Here is a 17,526-nt window from a genome sequence, read left to right on the forward strand (position 1 = left end):
AACAGATCCCAGGAACAACATCAGACATCTCAGTCCAGAAATGTGCAGTTCTAGGCACAGCCAAGATACTGCGCAGAACCCTCAAGCTCCCAGGCCTCTGGTAGAGGACCCGAGCTCAGAGGATGAAACAGACCCCCCGCGGAGGGTGAGAAGGGAATTTTTTTTTTTTTTTTTTTTATATATATATATATATATACGAAAAAGTCCCTGCCACCCTCTTGCCACCCCATAAATATTTTTCTAGATCCGCCCCTGTAAATAACGCATAGAATTAGACTCAATAGAAATGCCCTTGTGGATCAGAAAGATCGTCACAGATATCTAGAATTATTTTCTATACCAGGGTCTTTCACAAATGACGTAAAACTACTACATTTAGATCAGCGCTTTGGCGGCCATTTTAGCTTCGGACAAGCGCTAAGCTAACTTAGGTGATTAATATGCACAGTTTTATTCCCACCAATCGTTTTTTGCCGACTGCAAATAAACTCCAGCTGCAGAATCGTTTCATTTGACACAGAGCTGATGTAGCGACAGTGAATCTAATCGATTCACAGGTTTTTACAAACTGATATTCAATTGGAAAAATGAACCGCGAAGCATTGAGGAGTGAATATTTTTAGATTTTATTACTCAGCGGGAACTCGTTAAGCACAGATTTTTAAGCCTTTCAGCCATCGCTGCTTTTCTCTCTGCTCACTTTGAGGCTTCTGCATTTCAACCATTGTTTAGGTTTCTCCACACTGAGATTCTGCATCCAGGAATATGGAAACAAATCTCCAGCAACGTTACGCGCTCTTCAGATATCGCTGTTCTGTTTGCTTCGTTTGTCCGAACATCCAGTAGTGACGTCTTTAGCGATCTGATCAGTGCGTCTCCAATAGAAACAAAGGTAATGCTACCTGAGCAGCATTAGCTTTGGTCATGAAAAGCAAATGCATGATCAAAACCTGCCTTTGTTTTGGTCATTCAACATACCCAACGCCAACAGAACCGTGCTGCCGGCGTTAGATTTGTTAGCACCAGGATGTGGAGGCGCTTCAGGCTTTGGCTGTAGGTGAGAAAGCTGCAGAGCGGTCAGGTACCTGCAGCTCATGCAGACGGTTGTAGTAGCCCTGGACCAGCATCCTGTAGAGCATCTCTGGGACGCTGACCCGGGGCAGGTCCGAGGCGGCCCGAGGCTTGACCTGCAGGGCGGGCAGGACGGAGGGAGCGGTCCGGCACCGCTCCCGGCAGCAGACCTGGCTCCATGGCAGCAGACCGCCGCTTCTCCCTGACAGCGCTCTGCTCAACAGCCACGCAGCCATGGCAGGAGGCGAGTGGAAAACACGCGGATCCTGTTACATCCAAGCTGCTGCTGCAGGGAGGAGCCGATTTAACCCGTCCAGATCTGAAGATACAAACCACAAAGGAAGGAGTCTGAGGAAATGTCCAGTTTTCTCTGGTTTAAAGCCTTTTGAGTTGTGTAATCTGTCCGGACGGAGTTGTTGTGAAACGTCTTAATAAGCCGATCTGCTCCTAACAATGAAGTTTGGTTTGCCTTTTAAGGGAACAGCCCAGCATGTGAACCCTCCTCGCTCTGGATTACACAACCTCTGGGGCTGAACATAAACGCCAGCTGCTGACAGCAAAACGTCCGACTGTTTAGAGAATCTGAACTTTCCTGAACTCTGGAGCCCTTACGCTGAATACCAAACTGAAATGTCTCAGAGAAACATCTTCAAGGAACTGACTACGTTTCTCAGTCCTGCAGTGTGAGTGAGTCATCTTCCTGCTCAGAGGATCTCTGTGTGTGTGTGTGTGTGTGTGTGTGTGTGGGTCTGTTGCCGCCTGCACACCTGTTGGTCATTTCCCTCATTAGGCTCAGGGTGACCTGATGGTTGACCTTCACAGGTGTGCACTAGCCGTGTTTCCATCAACGTTTTTTAATCTACGCTTTAAAGTGTTGCATTAGAAATAATTGATGGAAACGTCCAAAATCAAATAACTTCCTCAGTTTCACAAAAAGGATTTTACGTTAGTTTTTTGGTGGTTTTAGGTTTTCTGAAAAAGATTTAATGCAGTAAAGGGAGATGGAAAGACTTTGGCCAAATAAGTTCTGACAATGCAAACTTTCCCATCCGCTGGAGGTCTGTGCCTTACCAGAGGCACAAAGCTCTGAGCAATTTAACATGAGCTGATGATCTGGTTACCCAGTTCGTCTCGATGTAGAAGTCACCAGCTACGTTTTCATTCACCATATAACTGTTTGGCTTAATTCGGAAAAACTGCAACGAAAACACTTTTTTCACAACGTGTCTCAATCCACGAAGAAGAAAACGACAGGAAGCCATCGGATGATGGCGGAGCACGTTTTTAATGACTCACTGCATGAACAAACTTATTCATCTGTGATTTTACTTGTGTTTCTTATTTAGTGGAAAAACTGCAGTTGAACCACCAGCAGAATATTTACAGTTTTGTAATGGAAACGCAGCAACTGAAGTTCTGGACCGGCTGACGTATCAAACAGGACGTTTGATTTCTGACTTTTTCCTGACCAGGTTCTGAAAATTTTTAACGATTTTTATGAAGCTAAAGTTAATCTTCTCATGCAGATTATGATGCTTCATTCCACAAAGTTCTGGATTGAGAAAGAGTCGTTACTCCTCCGTCTATCAGCTCCCAACAGGCAACAGCAGCAGGAGAGTATCCAACGATGGATGGATGGATGGATGGATGGATGGATGGATGGATGGATGGACGGACGGACGGACGGACGGACGGACGGACGGATCAGAAAAGAGGAAACTCATATTTTTAGATAAATATGCTATAATTTAATTATTTTACATTTATAAAATCTGTGGAAGATGAAAATTATCTCTTAAATTTGTGTAACAAGAAAAATAAAACTGAAGACAAATGTAGATTATACCACATCAGTAAAAACATTATATTACTAATTACGTTATAAAATGCAAATTAATTGAACATAATTCGTGTTTATAACAAACATGATCAGATATTTAAACCTACAATCACATTTACAGACAAAAACAGAAATAACCCAGAGTATAAAGCAAGAATGACGCTAATCTGACCCTACTGCCTTTTATTTCTAATTATCATGTCAATAAAAATGATTTCCAACTAATTTAAATATTTTTACAGTGGATGAATAAAGTATTCATCTTTTAATAGCCACACTTTGTATTCTCTTTATATTATAGAACCACATGAATCCAGTGAATCCGTCAAACTCAGACTTCGTTCATCCAGATCTGTTTTCTATTTTCTACTGTTTTTTCTAACCAATTCAAAAGGATTAATAACCCAAATGTCTTTTTAATAAGGCAAACTATTTAAGTTTTCAATCTACAATTATTTAAATGCTTTCCAACAACAATAGAAAAGACTATTTGTTAAATTAAAATATTGTCTGTTTAGCTTATAGTTAGTTGAACCAGTACATAATAATCATTTTTTATACTGGTTTACAAAATACATTACAAAATATTTCTCCTAGCATTTTACTTGACAATTTTGGCCTAATGATATACATTTTAGAAACCCCGTATATAAATTACACACTAAACCACAAACATTAGAATTTAGCAAAACAAAAAACTGTTTTGTTAACGTCCAGATTGTTTCTGCACATCAACACCAGTGACTGTAAACTCTCCAGAAAGAGGAAGGCCTGGCCTGTTAGCAGCAGCTAGCTTTGACGTTAGCATACAGAAAGGGCTTCAGTAGTTTTTCTCCCCATTAATAATTAAAGTGTGGAAATGCATGTAAGTTTAACTCCATCATCCAGACCTAACTACGGTCCTGCTGTGATTGCACATAGAATGGTCGGCTAATGACAGTTAGCCTCTAGCTAACTAGCTAAAGGCTAACTGTCAATAACTTTAGTTTTAGCTAAATAGAAGTTTTCACATGAAAGCAAAACAGAAGCAGCACTTTTGGGACGTTCAGCTAAACTGTTAAATCAAAGTGTTCCTTCATCGTCGCTCCACAAAGTGCAGGTCCAGTTGCTTGTTTGGCACCAAAACGGACCGACTGACGATCTTTAGATCATCCGCAGTGGGGTTCGGTTTGATTTCAAACTCTCGAATAAGCTGAGAAAAAATGCCAAAAATACATAATAATTTAGAATATTGTAGAAAACACATTGACAGATAAACTTTAAGCATTTATTTTACTGATTATGTCTCCAAGACAATGAAAACCGAATTATATAAAACTAATACACAGATTTTTTTATACAGAAATCCAACGCTTTCAAAGTCTCAATCTGGGTGTAATAAATCTATGAATTTGACTTCTTTAATTACATTTTGAAATAAATAAATACAAATAATGGCTGCATTGCTTAGAGTCAGGTAAATGCTAATCGGACTCTGGTCCTCCTCAGCCTGGGTCCGGTTGAAGTGGACTCTGGTTTGGTTTGAATGTGGATGTGAACGCTTCTTTATCATGATGTTGTGTTTGGTTTTGTACCTACCCGAAACAGAACCAAGTACATCTCGAGTTCTGCGATCCTGCGACCGACGCAGCCTCGAACGCCGTAGCCAAACGGGATGGAGCCGAAGGCGTTGGGCCTCTGGCGGCCGTCACGGAGCCACCGCTCCGGCTTGAACCGGTACGGTTCTGGGAAGGTGTTCTCATCATGACTGATGGCGTAGTGGCAGAACGTGAAACCAGTCTGGAGAAAGACGAGTCAAAAGATTCAGGAACGTTAGCACGGCCCAGTTCAACCTTCCAGAAGACATCCGCCCAACATAAACCTTTACACCCACAGTAAATACTAGTGTTAGGCCTCCATTTTATTAAACAGACTGATCTGTACGCCATCTTGCTGATGTCACAAAAGGTTACATAAATTTGAGCCTGGTAAACATTCTGTCTGGGAAACCAACCCGAAAAGACGCCGCAGATTCACGTGTGGATTATTTTTATTCTAACCAGCTGGTCAGGAAAGGAGACTTAAAACATTTAAATTATAAGTTAAAGGTCAGTTGTTTCTGAAGCCAATAACCTTTCATCATAATGTTTCTCATCAATTGTAAAGGCGTTACAGATGCTCACAGCAAATATGTGCAAAGTATATGATACTGGATTATAAAGAAGAATCAGACCCACTTTCTTTGGAAACTGATATCCACCAACAGAAATGGGTTTTTCTGTTATGATCCGTGCGTTCATAGGAACCACAGGGTACATCCTGTTGAAGATCAGTTCAGCAGATTGTTAACGGTGAGTGGTTATTAGAGTGATTCTGGTTAGAAACACCAAAGCCTCTCCTTGCTGTCTGACCTGAGAGTTTCCTTGATCACGGCTCGTAAAAACGGCATCGCAGTGACCTCTGCGGCGCAGGGGAYCCGGTCCGCCGGTACCAGAGAGGAAACCTCCTCATAAAGTCTGTCCTGGGTTTCTGGGTTCCTGGACAGCTGGTACAAAGTCCAGGTCAAGGTGTTGGAGGTCTTTGAGACAAAGACACATTTAAATCACTGTGCAGATAAACCAGAATCTAACTGGATTGTGAATCTAGTTAGAGTCAGAATACCAAACCCTGCAATAAAAACGGGTTTGGGTTTTATTATCGTAGGAATGAGTCACGTACCGTGTCCACTCCGGCTAACAGCAGCTCCGTCACGCTGGCGTAGATATCTTTGGTGCTCAGCTGGGAGTTTGACAGGAGGTACGTCAGATATTCGTTCTCCACATCCTGGTCGTTGTCCACTCGCTGCTGGATGTCCTCCATCTTCTTGTCGATCAAAGTTTTACCTTAAAGAACAGAAGTCGAATAAATAGAGACGACCCGACAGTTTAATTTTGCTGCAGTTGCCTCCAACACCCACTCAGCTTAGCATAGTTCTTCAATATCTTCCATTTGATCACAGAGCTTCAGGCGATATAGTTAGAGATGGGATTATATCAAAGACACAAAAGCAGAGCTATCACAGGAGACTACGGGTTGTGATGTTTGCCGATGACGTTGTGGTCTTCAGTGAGAGTAGAGACATGGAGGTAAGTGGAACAATTAGCAGCAGCAGGTGGAACAGTGAAAGCAGTAAGTCGGTTACAGTGGATGAATTAGCACCAACCTGAAGGAAAACCAAAAGTTACAACGTCTTAAAATGTCTCAAATTCATTAAAAAATGCCAGTTAACCTTTCGGGCCTTTTCTGTCAGGCACAGAAATATTCATTGCGATCTGTGACTGGAGTCTTATGTGGCTGAAGCTAACTAGCTGCTAATATACTCTTGCTAGCTACTTGGCTTTTTGCATCTATCACTGGTTCCCTTCTGTGAAGCTTCAGCAGCTCACCAAAGCTGAAGATGCCGTCCCAGCTAGCGATGTAGCGCCGCCAGTAAGGGAGCAGGCTGCGGCTCCACTTTGGGAAGATGGCCACAGGAAGGGCGTTGGAAAACATCTGAGAGATGGAGGTGATGAACTCCTGGGTACCGGCAGGAATCTCCTCGCTCAGACAGCCGAGCCTCGTCTCAAACAGTATGGAGGAAATACCTGAGAGGGGAAACCTAAATAATCAAAAACAAATAGAATCTGTTCTCAGAGTCTCAATACTTATGGACACTGATGGCGCACACCTTCCAGGGAAAACAGGTACAACTTGTTGGCGATGTCAGGAACCAGGTCGCCTGTTGGGCTGCAGAGACGCAGATGTTTGATCCGTTTGATGAAGTCCGTCACCACGGCGTTGATCACCCCGTCGTACTGAGCCGAATCCCTGGGATGGAGCATCCGCTTGTTGAGAACCGCCCTCAGCTTGTACCAGCGCTCCCCTTCCCTGGCAGCACAAACATCAGAAAAGTTTCACGAGCTTTTAGGAAAATGTTTGGTTTGAAGCTGACCTCCTGGATCGATCGATCAGGTTAGTTTAGACTTCTTAGGTTCAATCATTTTGTTGAACAGTTCCTTTGCAGTAGCTATTTATATTCTACGAGCCTCCATTATGTTTTAGTTTAAACCTCTATTGCCTCCATTTCAGCATTTTTCCAATGTATTTTTCAAGTTGATAGTTTTTAAATCTCAGTTTTTCCTCATTAGTGACCCGTTTCTGCGTGGTCACATTTGTTTGGTTCAATTGTGATTTTAGTTTAGGGTTTGACCCCGTTTTGAAATAGCAGTGACATAAATGTGCCGCTAAATGGCAGAAACGGGACATTATGGGACTGACGGTCCCATAATGCTCCCCTCCATTCGCATGACGGTGCAGCAGCAGGTGGAACCTGTGACTCGCTCCTTTCTCCTGTAAAACAGGTCATCTGGATCTGCCCGCCTGTCCCTCCACCTGGGACCTGCAACATTTCCACTTATATCTGAGGTACCTCAGGGCTGCGTCTTAAGGCCCATTCCCTGTTCACCGTGTATGAAGCTCCAATCTCTACAGCAGGCTTTATTCTTTGGTGAATGCATATGTAAATACCAAGCGGACCAGAAACAGGAAGTGGACTACAATGCAGGGCATTCTGGGAAAATACAACCAAGACAAACGTGCTAGCCTAGCGTTAGTGGGAAAATGAGTCGTGGTCCTTAACGACAAAAGAGAAATCCTCCAACCACTAAAATTTGATGGCACTCCATTTTTGTTTACATTTCTAGAAAAAGGAAGTTGCTCTCGTTGTCTTCTTCAGAGGTTTTTGGTTCAGTGGTTCCTGGTGCAGCGCCCCCACAGGCGAGGAGGGAAACAGGTTCCTCAAACGATTCAGATGTTCGAACTTTAGCCCCCAATCGAACCTGAAACTGGACTATCAGGTGTGACTGTACCCTTAATCAACAGCTGTGTGGTTAAAATTTGGTGCCCCAACAAACAATCCGTTTTGTTTCTGATTGGAAACCATCGAGTTCAGATGAACTCCAGCAGTTCTGCCAAGATCGGACTGATGCTGGAGGCTGACTGATGACAGACCAGCCTGTCTGCAGCGTTCCACCGGGGGAAGGAACAGGAAGTGAACGGTGTTTACTCTGTGAGGGGTCCGTAGCCCAGGCCTCTCATCTCGCGGTACTCCGTCCACATAGCCATGTCTCCTCTGGTGGGAAACCTGTCGTCCTTCCGGACCAGCTCCTCCAGCAGCTCGGCGCTGCTCACTGACACCGCGTTGCGTCCGTTTTTGTAAATGGGTCCATACAGCTGCTTCTCATAGACCTTCAGACAGCACAACATGGTTACATGCAGCATTAACACGCAATAACAAAGCAGAGCTGCTCTATTGCTGCAGCAGTAATATTAATAAATATACATTTGCAGCCATGTTTTCCTGAAGTTCAGCTCTTATCTGAGATCAAAGCTCATGTTTTCTGTTTAACACACCAAGACCTAAATAAATAAGGTGCAAGTTGGTCAGTTACACCAGAAAATAGAGATTAATCAGAAAGCACGATGGGTTGTAACTGACAGCTGGACATTTAACCCAGAGCTCTGTTCTGACGGACCTGCAGCATGTGCAGAGAGGAGAAGTAGCCCTGGACCAGAACCCGGTACAGCATCTCCAGGGTGCTGACCTGCGGCAGGTCCTGCACCGACCGCAGCTTCTCCTGCAGGGCAGAGGAGCTCCACCGCAGCGCACCGCCGCAGAGCGGCCGCCGCGGGCTGCAGATCCCACAGGTAGCGCTGCGTGACAACCAGGCAGCCATTACTGCTCTGTGTGAACACGCAGTGGGAGGAGCAGAGCCGCTCGCTTCAGTCCAGTTCACCGCTGAACCGGAACCGACCCGTTGACAGGGAGAACCAGAGCTCAGGCAGAGGGCTGCAGCCTGCGGCTCCAGACCTGCAGGGGGCGTCATTACGCACACAGCAAAGATTAAGGAGATGTGGGAGAGTATAATGAGAAAAAAATGATTTTTTTTTTTCAAATTATCATTTTAATCTCAGAATTCTGATTTTTTTTTTCATTCATAAAATTCTGATTTTTTTCTGACTTTATCATAACAAAACTTGTGGAAATACAGAGGATTAGGGCCAATGGCAAAAAAAAACCTTTTCACAGAATGACATTTTTTTTCTTAAGAATTTATTTATTTATTTTACACAATTCGGACTTTCATTTCAAAATTACTACTTTTTTATCAGAAGTATGACTTTTCAAAATAAGCTTTCAAATGTGGTTCACTTTTAAAAATGCTGATTTTCTGAAAACAAGCCATTTTATCCATAAAACCTAAGCTATGAATATTAACCAATGAGCAATAAGAAAGCAGGAGGAAGTGAGTTAACCGTTAGGCTAACGGCGTTAGCATGTAGCTGCAGATCCAACAGACAGTAAACAGCAACATGGAAGCTGAAACTAATAACACGCAAAAAACAGAACCAGTAGTTTAGCGGCCATCTTGAAAATCAACTGTTCCGATTCAAGATGGAGAATTTAGTCTGAACTTCTCCTCATCTATCCGCCGCCATTATCAATTCATCACCATGGCAACCAGACTTTCCTGCGTTTACGGCAGAGCGAACATTACGGTCAGCGATGCTGATTGGCCAAATGTGATCAATTTCCCCAGTAACAAGACATTTATTTAGGATATTTAGCTTCATAGCTTCGCTAAATTCACTGCTGAAGAGCTAGTTGGTGGAAATGTTGTGTAAATAATACAGATTACATTTAGGTAGAGAAAACTGTCGCATATAGTACAATTTATATGCATTTCATTGTTATGTTTGGCAAAATCTGGGAGCAGCTGCCACTGCACATTCAGCTGACTGTCGAAATATGAACTTTCTCCTTAGGAAAGTTTAAATTACAAAGTGGTCCAATCTCATTATAATGTTTTTGAACCACTGAACGTTCAAGTAACTGGCTGTTTTTCATTTTGATTCATTTTGTTTGCATTTAAAGAAAGATTTCAGCATAGAATCTGCAGCAAAACATCTTAAAATATGTCACTTTTTTCAAAATATTTCATGAGACAACTGCAGGTGGAATTAAACATTCCCAGATAACCAAAAATGATCTTTTTTACTCCAATATTTAGAAACTTTGGGTCAGGAAACAGGCAGCTTTTTACAAAGAAATATTATCACATAAAACAAACTGTATATCTAACCAACTCTGGTTTATTGTTGCTCTTAATAAACAATAAACTAGAGGCTTCCTGTTAAATAAAGTCTTTATTCTGTCCGGTTCCGATCCATCATCCTCGTATTTGGGCCACATTGTCTATGGATCCTGCTGGATCCATTTTGTGCAGCAGGAAGTGTCCTTGGACCTGAGCGGCGCTGATCTCCGTGTGCGCGGCTAACGCTAGCTTAGCGAAGCGATCTCCTTCCGACGGCGGCTGGTCCGGGTAGAACCGCCGGAACATCTGGCCCAGCTGCCAGGCGGTGCAGTGACCGATGTACTGCTTCAGGTCGACCCGGCCGGGCCGGACCAGCGCCGGGTCCAACCTGGGAGAGCAAGAGAGGCGGTTAGCAAAGATAGCAGCAGGCTGTAGGCAGAGCCTGTTGGCTAAGTTATAACAACCAGAACATGAAGAACTTCCAAAAGGTTCTGAGAAAACTTTTAGATGCACATCTATGGATTAAAAGTATAAAAATTTAAATCCGAGTTTCTTCGGATTTAAAGTCAAACTGAAGTGAGTTCCCGTTATGCTGGTGATATTTTTATTTTTAAAAGTACAAATATTTCCTTAAAATTACAATTACAAAATTGTGGCAATAGAATATCTCACACATCTGAAGTGTTTTTATGTCACAGGTGATGCATAAAATAACATTGTGACGATCAATTATATATATTTTATAGCAATGTCTGTGTAATCTGGAGTCTATTTTTCTCCTGGTGTTCCTGAATGCATCACTCACACACACATTATGCAAAACAGACCAAAACAAACAGGTTAAAATGGCTCTTACAAGTCAGAATTTCTTGAAATTGCCGAAGTATCGGGGAGGACGGTGGCCCAGAAGGGTCAATGGAAGCAAAGGCAACAACGAAAGCTGCTGGCAGATTTATTCCTATTTGTTTACGTCTGTTGTGGTTTTTGGTTTTGTAGCTTTTGGTTGTTCTGTCATAACTTTGTTTCGTGTTTTTGTTGTTGCGTTGTAGCTTTAGCACTTTTGATCCATCTGAGCCGCCGTAGGAGGAGATAAAACCATGAAACGCTTTATTGTAACTGATCAGGACCACAAGAAAGAAAGATTTACATTAAACTACATTATTTAAATTAAATGACAGATTGGAAAAGAATAAAATGTGAAGCTACAAGTAACATCCTTTATATTAAATAATTAAGGTTAAAAAGTATTTGAAAAAATAAATGCATAAAATCAATCAGATCTGTAATAAACTCATTGCATTTTCTCTCATTTGCAGCTGAATCTTTTGATAATAATTTAAAAAAACATATATTTATATGTATATATATATATAAACAGAAAATAAAAGATTTTACTGTAATTGTTTGTTGAGGTCTGATGCAGTTTTTGTGGTAAAAATTGAAATAAAAAATTTTATTCACAAATTATCAAATGGATTGTTTTGGACCTGAGGAGTAAAAAGTGGAAATTTTAACTGTGGGTCAAAGGTCAACAAGACTTTTTAGGAAAGAGATTTTTTAAACATTGAGCAATGGGAAACATTTCCTTTGACTCAAGACTGTTTTGAATCAATAATCATTGATCAATAATCAATATTGCACCTGTCGATGAAGTTGGTGGTCATGAAGACGATTCTGGCCTCAGACGAAGCGACTCCGTCCAGCGAGTTCAGCAGGCCGCTGAAGGTCAGGCGGCCCATTCCCTGGTAGGCCAGCGGGTCTGGAAGAGAGGAGGAGAACCGGTCAGCGTTCCGGTTCTGGTTCTGGTCGGGTCGGCCGGTTCTGCTCGGCTCTCACTCTCGGTGGGCAGCAGCTCCCGGCTGACGAAGGCGGCGTCCACGTCCTCCAGCAGGATGATGCTCTGCTGCGGCGCCACGCTCAACAGGTGGTTGAGCCGGTCGTCCGACAGCGTCCGGTCGCTCAGGCTCATCAGGCAGATGCTGTAGCCCAACTCGCCGGCCAGCGCCGTGCTGCAACAGAACCGGACCGGGTCAGAACCACGGGAACGCTCAGACCGACACGCCGCAGCAGGATGACTCACATGAAGCTGCTCTTCCCGCATCCTGGGGGCCCGAACAGCAGGTACCCTCTTCTGTAGGGAATCCCTGAACACACACAGACGGGATCAGAACCGGCAACCCGACCTGGACGGGTCGACACCGCCCGACGCCAGAACCGGTCCTTCACCTCTGTCCGTGTACCAGCGCGGGTTCCCGATGAAATCCTTCACGTCGTCCACCAAGCGCTCGGCCACGCCGGCCTCCAGCACCACGGAGCTGAGGGGCCGGCGTCGCCGTGGAAACCCGAAGGGCCTCCACTCACCGCCCATGGCCGTGTACATGACGGTCCGTCCCTCCTCCTGCTTCAGCGCCAGCTCCCGCGCTGCACCACACCATCACAACACATTCAGCTCTGACTGGCGCCTCCAAAGTAAAAGCTAAGAAACTAAATTTATCCGAATAATTTCTTCATGAGTCGAAGGTTCGGATCCTTTTGACTGGATCTGAGCTCATTTAAAGGAAACAGGAAGTTAAATTCTGTGTTTTTATTAATGACCAAAACATCGACTACGACATAAATAACTTTCTGTTAGCCAAACGTCACATACACAAATGTTGCTTCTTTAAAACCATTCCTAACTTATACGGAGGAAGAAAGAGCTAAATTTGTTTTATACAACGTTATGTTTTATAAAATGAAAAAAAAGTGTCAAAACATTTGAACTTTAATGCTGTATATACAATATGATTTCTCTTGTTTGTTTTTTTTTGTTCATTTTTGTTTTTAGTTTTTTTTCTGAAAGTGATTAATTAGATTTGTATTCAATTAATCATCAGAATAACTGTTAGATTACTAAAATAATCATTTTCAACAGGCCTAATTAAAGGCTCAGGGTTTTCCTGTGTACCTTCCTGCAGGATGTTGAAGAAGATCTGCCGGTCTCTGCCCAGAGCGGTGAAGGTGATGGACTCCCACGGAGTCCCGGTCTGCAGATTCAGCATCTGCTTCTCCCTGGTCCGCTCCACCCGGATCCACTTCCTGCCGTACCTGGACACCAGGTGGACCACATCCAGCTGACTTCTTTATATCAAATACTGATTGTGCGTGTGTGCTTATTTGAAATGTATTCATTTATTTGCACAGTCATTAACATTTTTGTAAATGGGCCAGAATTGGTCAAAACCCTATTTTTCATCCGTTGTCTCTGGACCATACGGAATGTTTCTTGCTAAAAAGAAATAAAGTTATACAAAACAAGGTCAAAATTATTTAACTACACGGGTGTCAATAAATTTTGTGTGACCGCATATTAAAACATTGCGGTTACACGAGCAACAATTCAGAAACATACCTTTCAAAATCGTTGCGCTTCTATAGTTGTTCTTACGGTCGCGCTTGCGTTCAAGGACACTGTATAAAAATTTTTATAAATAATATATTGTAGATAATATACTTAAATAGCTATTTGAATTAATAGATTTTACTACAATTAGTACACATCAACATACTATATGAACAAGATAGCTGCGAAGTCTCTAAAATGATGCGACGATTTACAATGATTAAATTAACGAGGTGTACTTGAAGGCAGCAAGCAGCCGTAAAAACCAGTTTAGATGCGCAACAAAGTTTAACTGAACGGAGCTGGAGGTTTTCCTCACCAGATGATGTGGTTCCCTGGACTCGGGTGGAAGTCGAACTGCGTGTGGACCCGTCCGCTCTCGTGTGCCATGTAGGAGGTTTCCACGCTGAGGTGCTGCGTGTGCGTGGCGTGCTTGGTGATCCAGCTCAGCAGCCAGTGGTAGCTCTTGTCCCTGCTGGGAACCTCCAGGGTGATCATGTAGTTCCTTCGGAAAAACACCATGCCCACCTGGGCTCCCTTTCTGGCCACGGCCAGCGCTGTCCCGACCCCGACCAGTCCGAACCCAGCACCGAAGTACGGGTTGTCCTTCAGGCCGTCCAGGAAGTCCGACAGCGGCATGATGCTGGTCCCGCGTCCCCTCCTAGAACCAGAGTTTTAACTCAATTGATGTAAAATCCACGGCAGCCCGAAGGATCCATGTGATGCAGCGACCTTTACTACACTTCCTGTGTTACCGGAAAAACATTCCGACTGTCCACCAATACCCATCATTGTATGTTCTGGTGTTCAGATAATCGTCACTGAAGTTAGCTTCCGATTCGAAGCTTCATTAAATGATTATTACGCCTTTGTATGTAATCGGGATTATCTTCAATTTCTAGTACAACACGTGGATTATTTAACGATTCCTTGTTATTTGTCAAACTTTTATTCCATTTGTGAAAATAACAAAGATAAATTTCACTTCTTATTTTAAGTTTTTACGCCACTTTAACTAAACTTTTTAAACACTTTTTGACTGGACTGAACCTGGTTGCAGATTATTCAGAACATTATTATTCTAATCTTTGCAGAATGTCTACTTACTAAGAAAACACAAAAAGAAAATCTCACGCAAAATACCTATTTTTATTCCCACTCAAATACCACTATATTATTTGATTAATAAAAAGTAATCAGTGTAAATGAATAAAGGTTAAATAGGCTGAAATTATATTAAGTAAATAAATACATTAAAATCAATTTCACCCAGTCATACCCACAAACGTTAACTTATTATACTTATCTGTAGGGAACCTTTAGTTACTCATGTCAGGAGGAAGTTAGAACTGAACCTACTTTCAGATTGCAAAACAAATTAATTTACGTTTATGTAATAATCAAATACGTAGTATGTAATCTTAGCCTGTTTTGTGGTGAAATCTAAGAACACCAAATTAATTATAATTTTTTAGGCTTAAAATAAATTTAAAAAAAAGATTTTTATATCATATATTATTTTTATATTTAACGTTACTGAAGTGACAAATCGGAAGCTAACTTCAGCACCGCCTGATTAGCAGTTAGCTAACCGAGGCTAAGCTAGCGATAACGGTCGGTCTTTTCCGTTCTCTCAACATTAATGAGTAAATAAAGGCTCGCAGCAGGTCAGTCTGCGTGTAATCAGGGATTTTAACGAGTCCAGAAACGAGAGGAGGCGACGAGAACCGAAACCTGAATGTTGATCTTTTGTTTGTCAGGCGGACAGTGAGGGTGAGAGCTCAGGCAGGAGGTCTGGCTTCCGACTTATTTGACTATAAATCTGTTTATTACCTGTTGTTGCAGCAGCTCTGTTACCGTGACACAGATCTGCTGCCTCTTTACCAGCGGCTTGTAACTCATAGTGATGTAGAACTGTGCAAAAGTCTTGGTTTGACCTTCATTTTTTATATTCCAGAGGGAAAACTGGAGAAAAAAAAGCAGGAATTTGTTCAAACATGCAACCAGAAAACTTCATATGGATCAATGAGACACGGCTTTATTTTGGAAGTTCATGACAGTTTGGGATTCCTTTCATGCTCAAATTTCAGCTGTTTCCTAGAAACCCCACACTGCTGGCTGAAAATGTGTGACCAAACCATGACACAGCCTCCACCTTGCTTTACTGATGATCGGCCCTTTACTGATGATCGGCCCTTTMCTGATGATCGGCCCTTTCCTGATGATCGGCCCTTTMCTGATGATCGGCCCTTTACTGATGATCGGCCCTTTCCTTCCTTTTGTCTATTATTTTTTATTTTATTTTTTGAATCCCTACTCTTCTTGAGTCTCTGCTCCGAGGCAAATTTCCAGTTTTCTTCTGATAACGTGGTTAAAAAGAGCATAACATTTCTCTGTCAATGATAAAAGGCTGAAGTAAACAAAACATCAGGGGATGTACTGAAAATAATTTAAAAAATGTTTAAAAAGATTCATTTTCAAAAAGATTCAAAGATATTTTTCCAAATTTAGGTTATTAATTTCAATTGTAAGGAAATCAGAATTTGTTGAAGCTTGTTGTGTTTTTCAGGCATGATGGAGGCGGTGCAGCATGTCTGTGATAAATGTGGACAGAACGTCTCGGACACGTCCACGTCCGTCTCCCACCGCTGTCCAAAGCTGCCGGTCCGGACCGGTCCAGGTAAACACCAGAACAGCAGAGGCCGGTTCTTCTTCTTCATCCTGAAAACGTTGCGTCTCTGTAGGGAGCCGGAGCCGGTCACCAGCAGGGAAACAAGCGGTGCAGAAAAACAGCCCCGACACTTCAGCGCCACCTGCAGGTAAACCCCAGGTCACTCATGCTGAGCCTGGTTCTGCTGCATTTAAAGGAGTCGTTTCTCCCCACAGTCGCCACGTGCTTCCTGAGGAGTTGGGGTTGTTTGTTGAAGCGGATTTGTTCTTGTCCTCCAGCGTTCCTTTCTGAGGGGTCGGAGGACGTGTATCGTACCCACGCCTGCCCCAAATGTCGGCGCTGCTTCAAGATGCGCTCCCACCTGCAGGAGCACCTTCGGCTGCATTTCCCCGACCCGAACCTCCAGTGCCAAACCTGCGACCGTTTCTTCACCAGCCAGAGCAAGCTGCGCATACACCGCCTGCGGGAGGCCGGCGAGAAGGCCCACCGCTGCCACCTGTGTGATTATTCAGCCGTGGAGAGAAATGCCGTCCGGCGCCATGTGGCCAGCAGGCATCCAGAGGAGGCCGACAGCAGCCAGAGCTTCCTCTGTCCCGCCTGCAGTCAAAGCTTCCTCCACAGCCGGACCCTGAAGGCCCACATGAAGACACACAACATCCGGAGGGACGGGGCGCCGGTGGCCTGCTTCCAGGACGGCTGCTCCTTCCAGAGCTCCCAGAGCAAAGACCTGCTCAGACACGCCGCTGAGGAGCACGGGGTCAGGGCGGCGGCGTGTCGTCACCACGCCTGCAGCGCCGTCTTCAAATGCGACGCAGACATGGAGGATCACTACCGGACCCACCTGGCCTACCGCTGCTCAGACTGCAGCTTCTGCTGCTCCAATAAGAACGTCTTCCTGCAGCACCGGCGCCTCGGCCACACCGGCCTGCAGAAGCTCTGTTGTGACTTTTGCCCCTTTGTGACCTTTAACCCCGTGGAGTACGAGCAACACGTTGCGCGTCTGCACGCCAACGAGAAGATCCACCGCTGCTCCCAGTGCAGCTACGTCACGGCGCATAAACGTGGCCTGAAGCGACACGTCCTGGTGCACAGCGGTGAGGCTGCAGCCGGAAACCAGCTGAGACGATCCGAGTTGTTCAGAAAGAAGAAAACTGATGAGTCCCCCGTGTTGCTCATCCACCCAGAAATATCAGTTTGAAACTAAATATTTAGCTTCAAATTAAAGACTTAGCTTTGAGCTAAACATTTAGCTTGATAAATAAATATTTACTTTGCAGCTGAAATTTATTTCTAAACTAAATACTCAGCTCTGAAAAAAAATTTCATGAGCAAGATAAGTATTTAGTTTGAAGCTAAATATTTAAATATTTAGCTTTAAGCTAAATATTTAGTTTGAAGCTAAATATTTAAATATTTAGTTTGAAGCTAAATATTTAGTTTGAAGCTAAATATTTAAATATTTAGTTTGAAG

General features: G+C 43.4%; 4 protein-coding genes across 8 annotated transcripts in view; 1 reads left to right on the forward strand and 3 right to left on the reverse strand.

The window, feature by feature from the left end:
• Positions 1-1,331, reverse strand: part of LOC103461862 (sterol 26-hydroxylase, mitochondrial-like) — a 12,097-nt gene extending 10,766 nt beyond the window's left edge. For both annotated transcript variants that reach the window (XM_008404224.2, XM_008404225.2), the window contains exon 1: positions 1,086-1,331. In XM_008404224.2, the coding sequence (XP_008402446.1) occupies positions 1,086-1,307 (222 nt within the window). In that variant the 5' untranslated portion in view covers positions 1,308-1,331. The remainder of the gene's footprint in view (positions 1-1,085) is intronic.
• On the reverse strand, positions 1,306-8,808 carry LOC103461863 (cytochrome P450 27C1-like). 2 transcript variants are annotated; one of them, XM_008404227.2, is made up of 9 exons: positions 8,443-8,808; positions 7,974-8,155; positions 6,597-6,796; positions 6,316-6,513; positions 5,609-5,772; positions 5,302-5,468; positions 5,128-5,209; positions 4,490-4,690; positions 1,306-1,390 (listed from the first exon to the last, which is right to left on the reverse strand). In XM_008404227.2, the coding sequence occupies exons 1-9, from the start codon at positions 8,791-8,793 to the stop codon at positions 1,376-1,378; spliced, it is 1,560 nt and encodes a 519-aa protein (XP_008402449.2). In that variant the 5' UTR covers positions 8,794-8,808; the 3' UTR covers positions 1,306-1,375. The 2 variants fall into 2 exon arrangements, with proteins under 2 accessions (XP_008402449.2, XP_008402448.2); XM_008404226.2 differs by lacking the exon at positions 1,306-1,390 and adding an exon at positions 2,814-4,103.
• A 223-nt stretch (positions 8,809-9,031) lies between these two features.
• bcs1l (BC1 (ubiquinol-cytochrome c reductase) synthesis-like) lies at positions 9,032-14,806 on the reverse strand. The gene is made up of 7 exons (XM_008404222.2): positions 13,704-14,806; positions 12,950-13,089; positions 12,229-12,423; positions 12,083-12,146; positions 11,839-12,011; positions 11,644-11,761; positions 9,032-10,390 (listed from the first exon to the last, which is right to left on the reverse strand). The coding sequence occupies exons 1-7, from the start codon at positions 14,021-14,023 to the stop codon at positions 10,138-10,140; spliced, it is 1,263 nt and encodes a 420-aa protein (XP_008402444.1). The 5' UTR covers positions 14,024-14,806; the 3' UTR covers positions 9,032-10,137.
• A 145-nt stretch (positions 14,807-14,951) lies between these two features.
• Positions 14,952-17,526, forward strand: part of znf142 (zinc finger protein 142) — an 8,088-nt gene continuing 5,513 nt past the window's right edge. For 2 of the 3 annotated variants that reach the window (XR_533220.1, XM_008404221.1), the window contains exons 1-4: positions 14,952-15,157; positions 15,954-16,064; positions 16,129-16,203; positions 16,334-17,149. Coding sequence is in view for 2 of the 3 variants with exons in the window: in XM_008404221.1 (XP_008402443.1) it covers positions 15,956-16,064; positions 16,129-16,203; positions 16,334-17,149 (1,000 nt within the window). In the remaining variant the exon portion in view is untranslated. The remainder of the gene's footprint in view (positions 15,158-15,953; positions 16,065-16,128; positions 16,204-16,333; positions 17,150-17,526) is intronic. The other variant, XM_017302467.1, reaches the window with a different exon arrangement.

The sequence above is a fragment of the Poecilia reticulata genome, linkage group LG2, assembly GCF_000633615.1.
Source record: "Poecilia reticulata strain Guanapo linkage group LG2, Guppy_female_1.0+MT, whole genome shotgun sequence".
Taxonomy (NCBI): domain Eukaryota; kingdom Metazoa; phylum Chordata; class Actinopteri; order Cyprinodontiformes; family Poeciliidae; genus Poecilia; species Poecilia reticulata.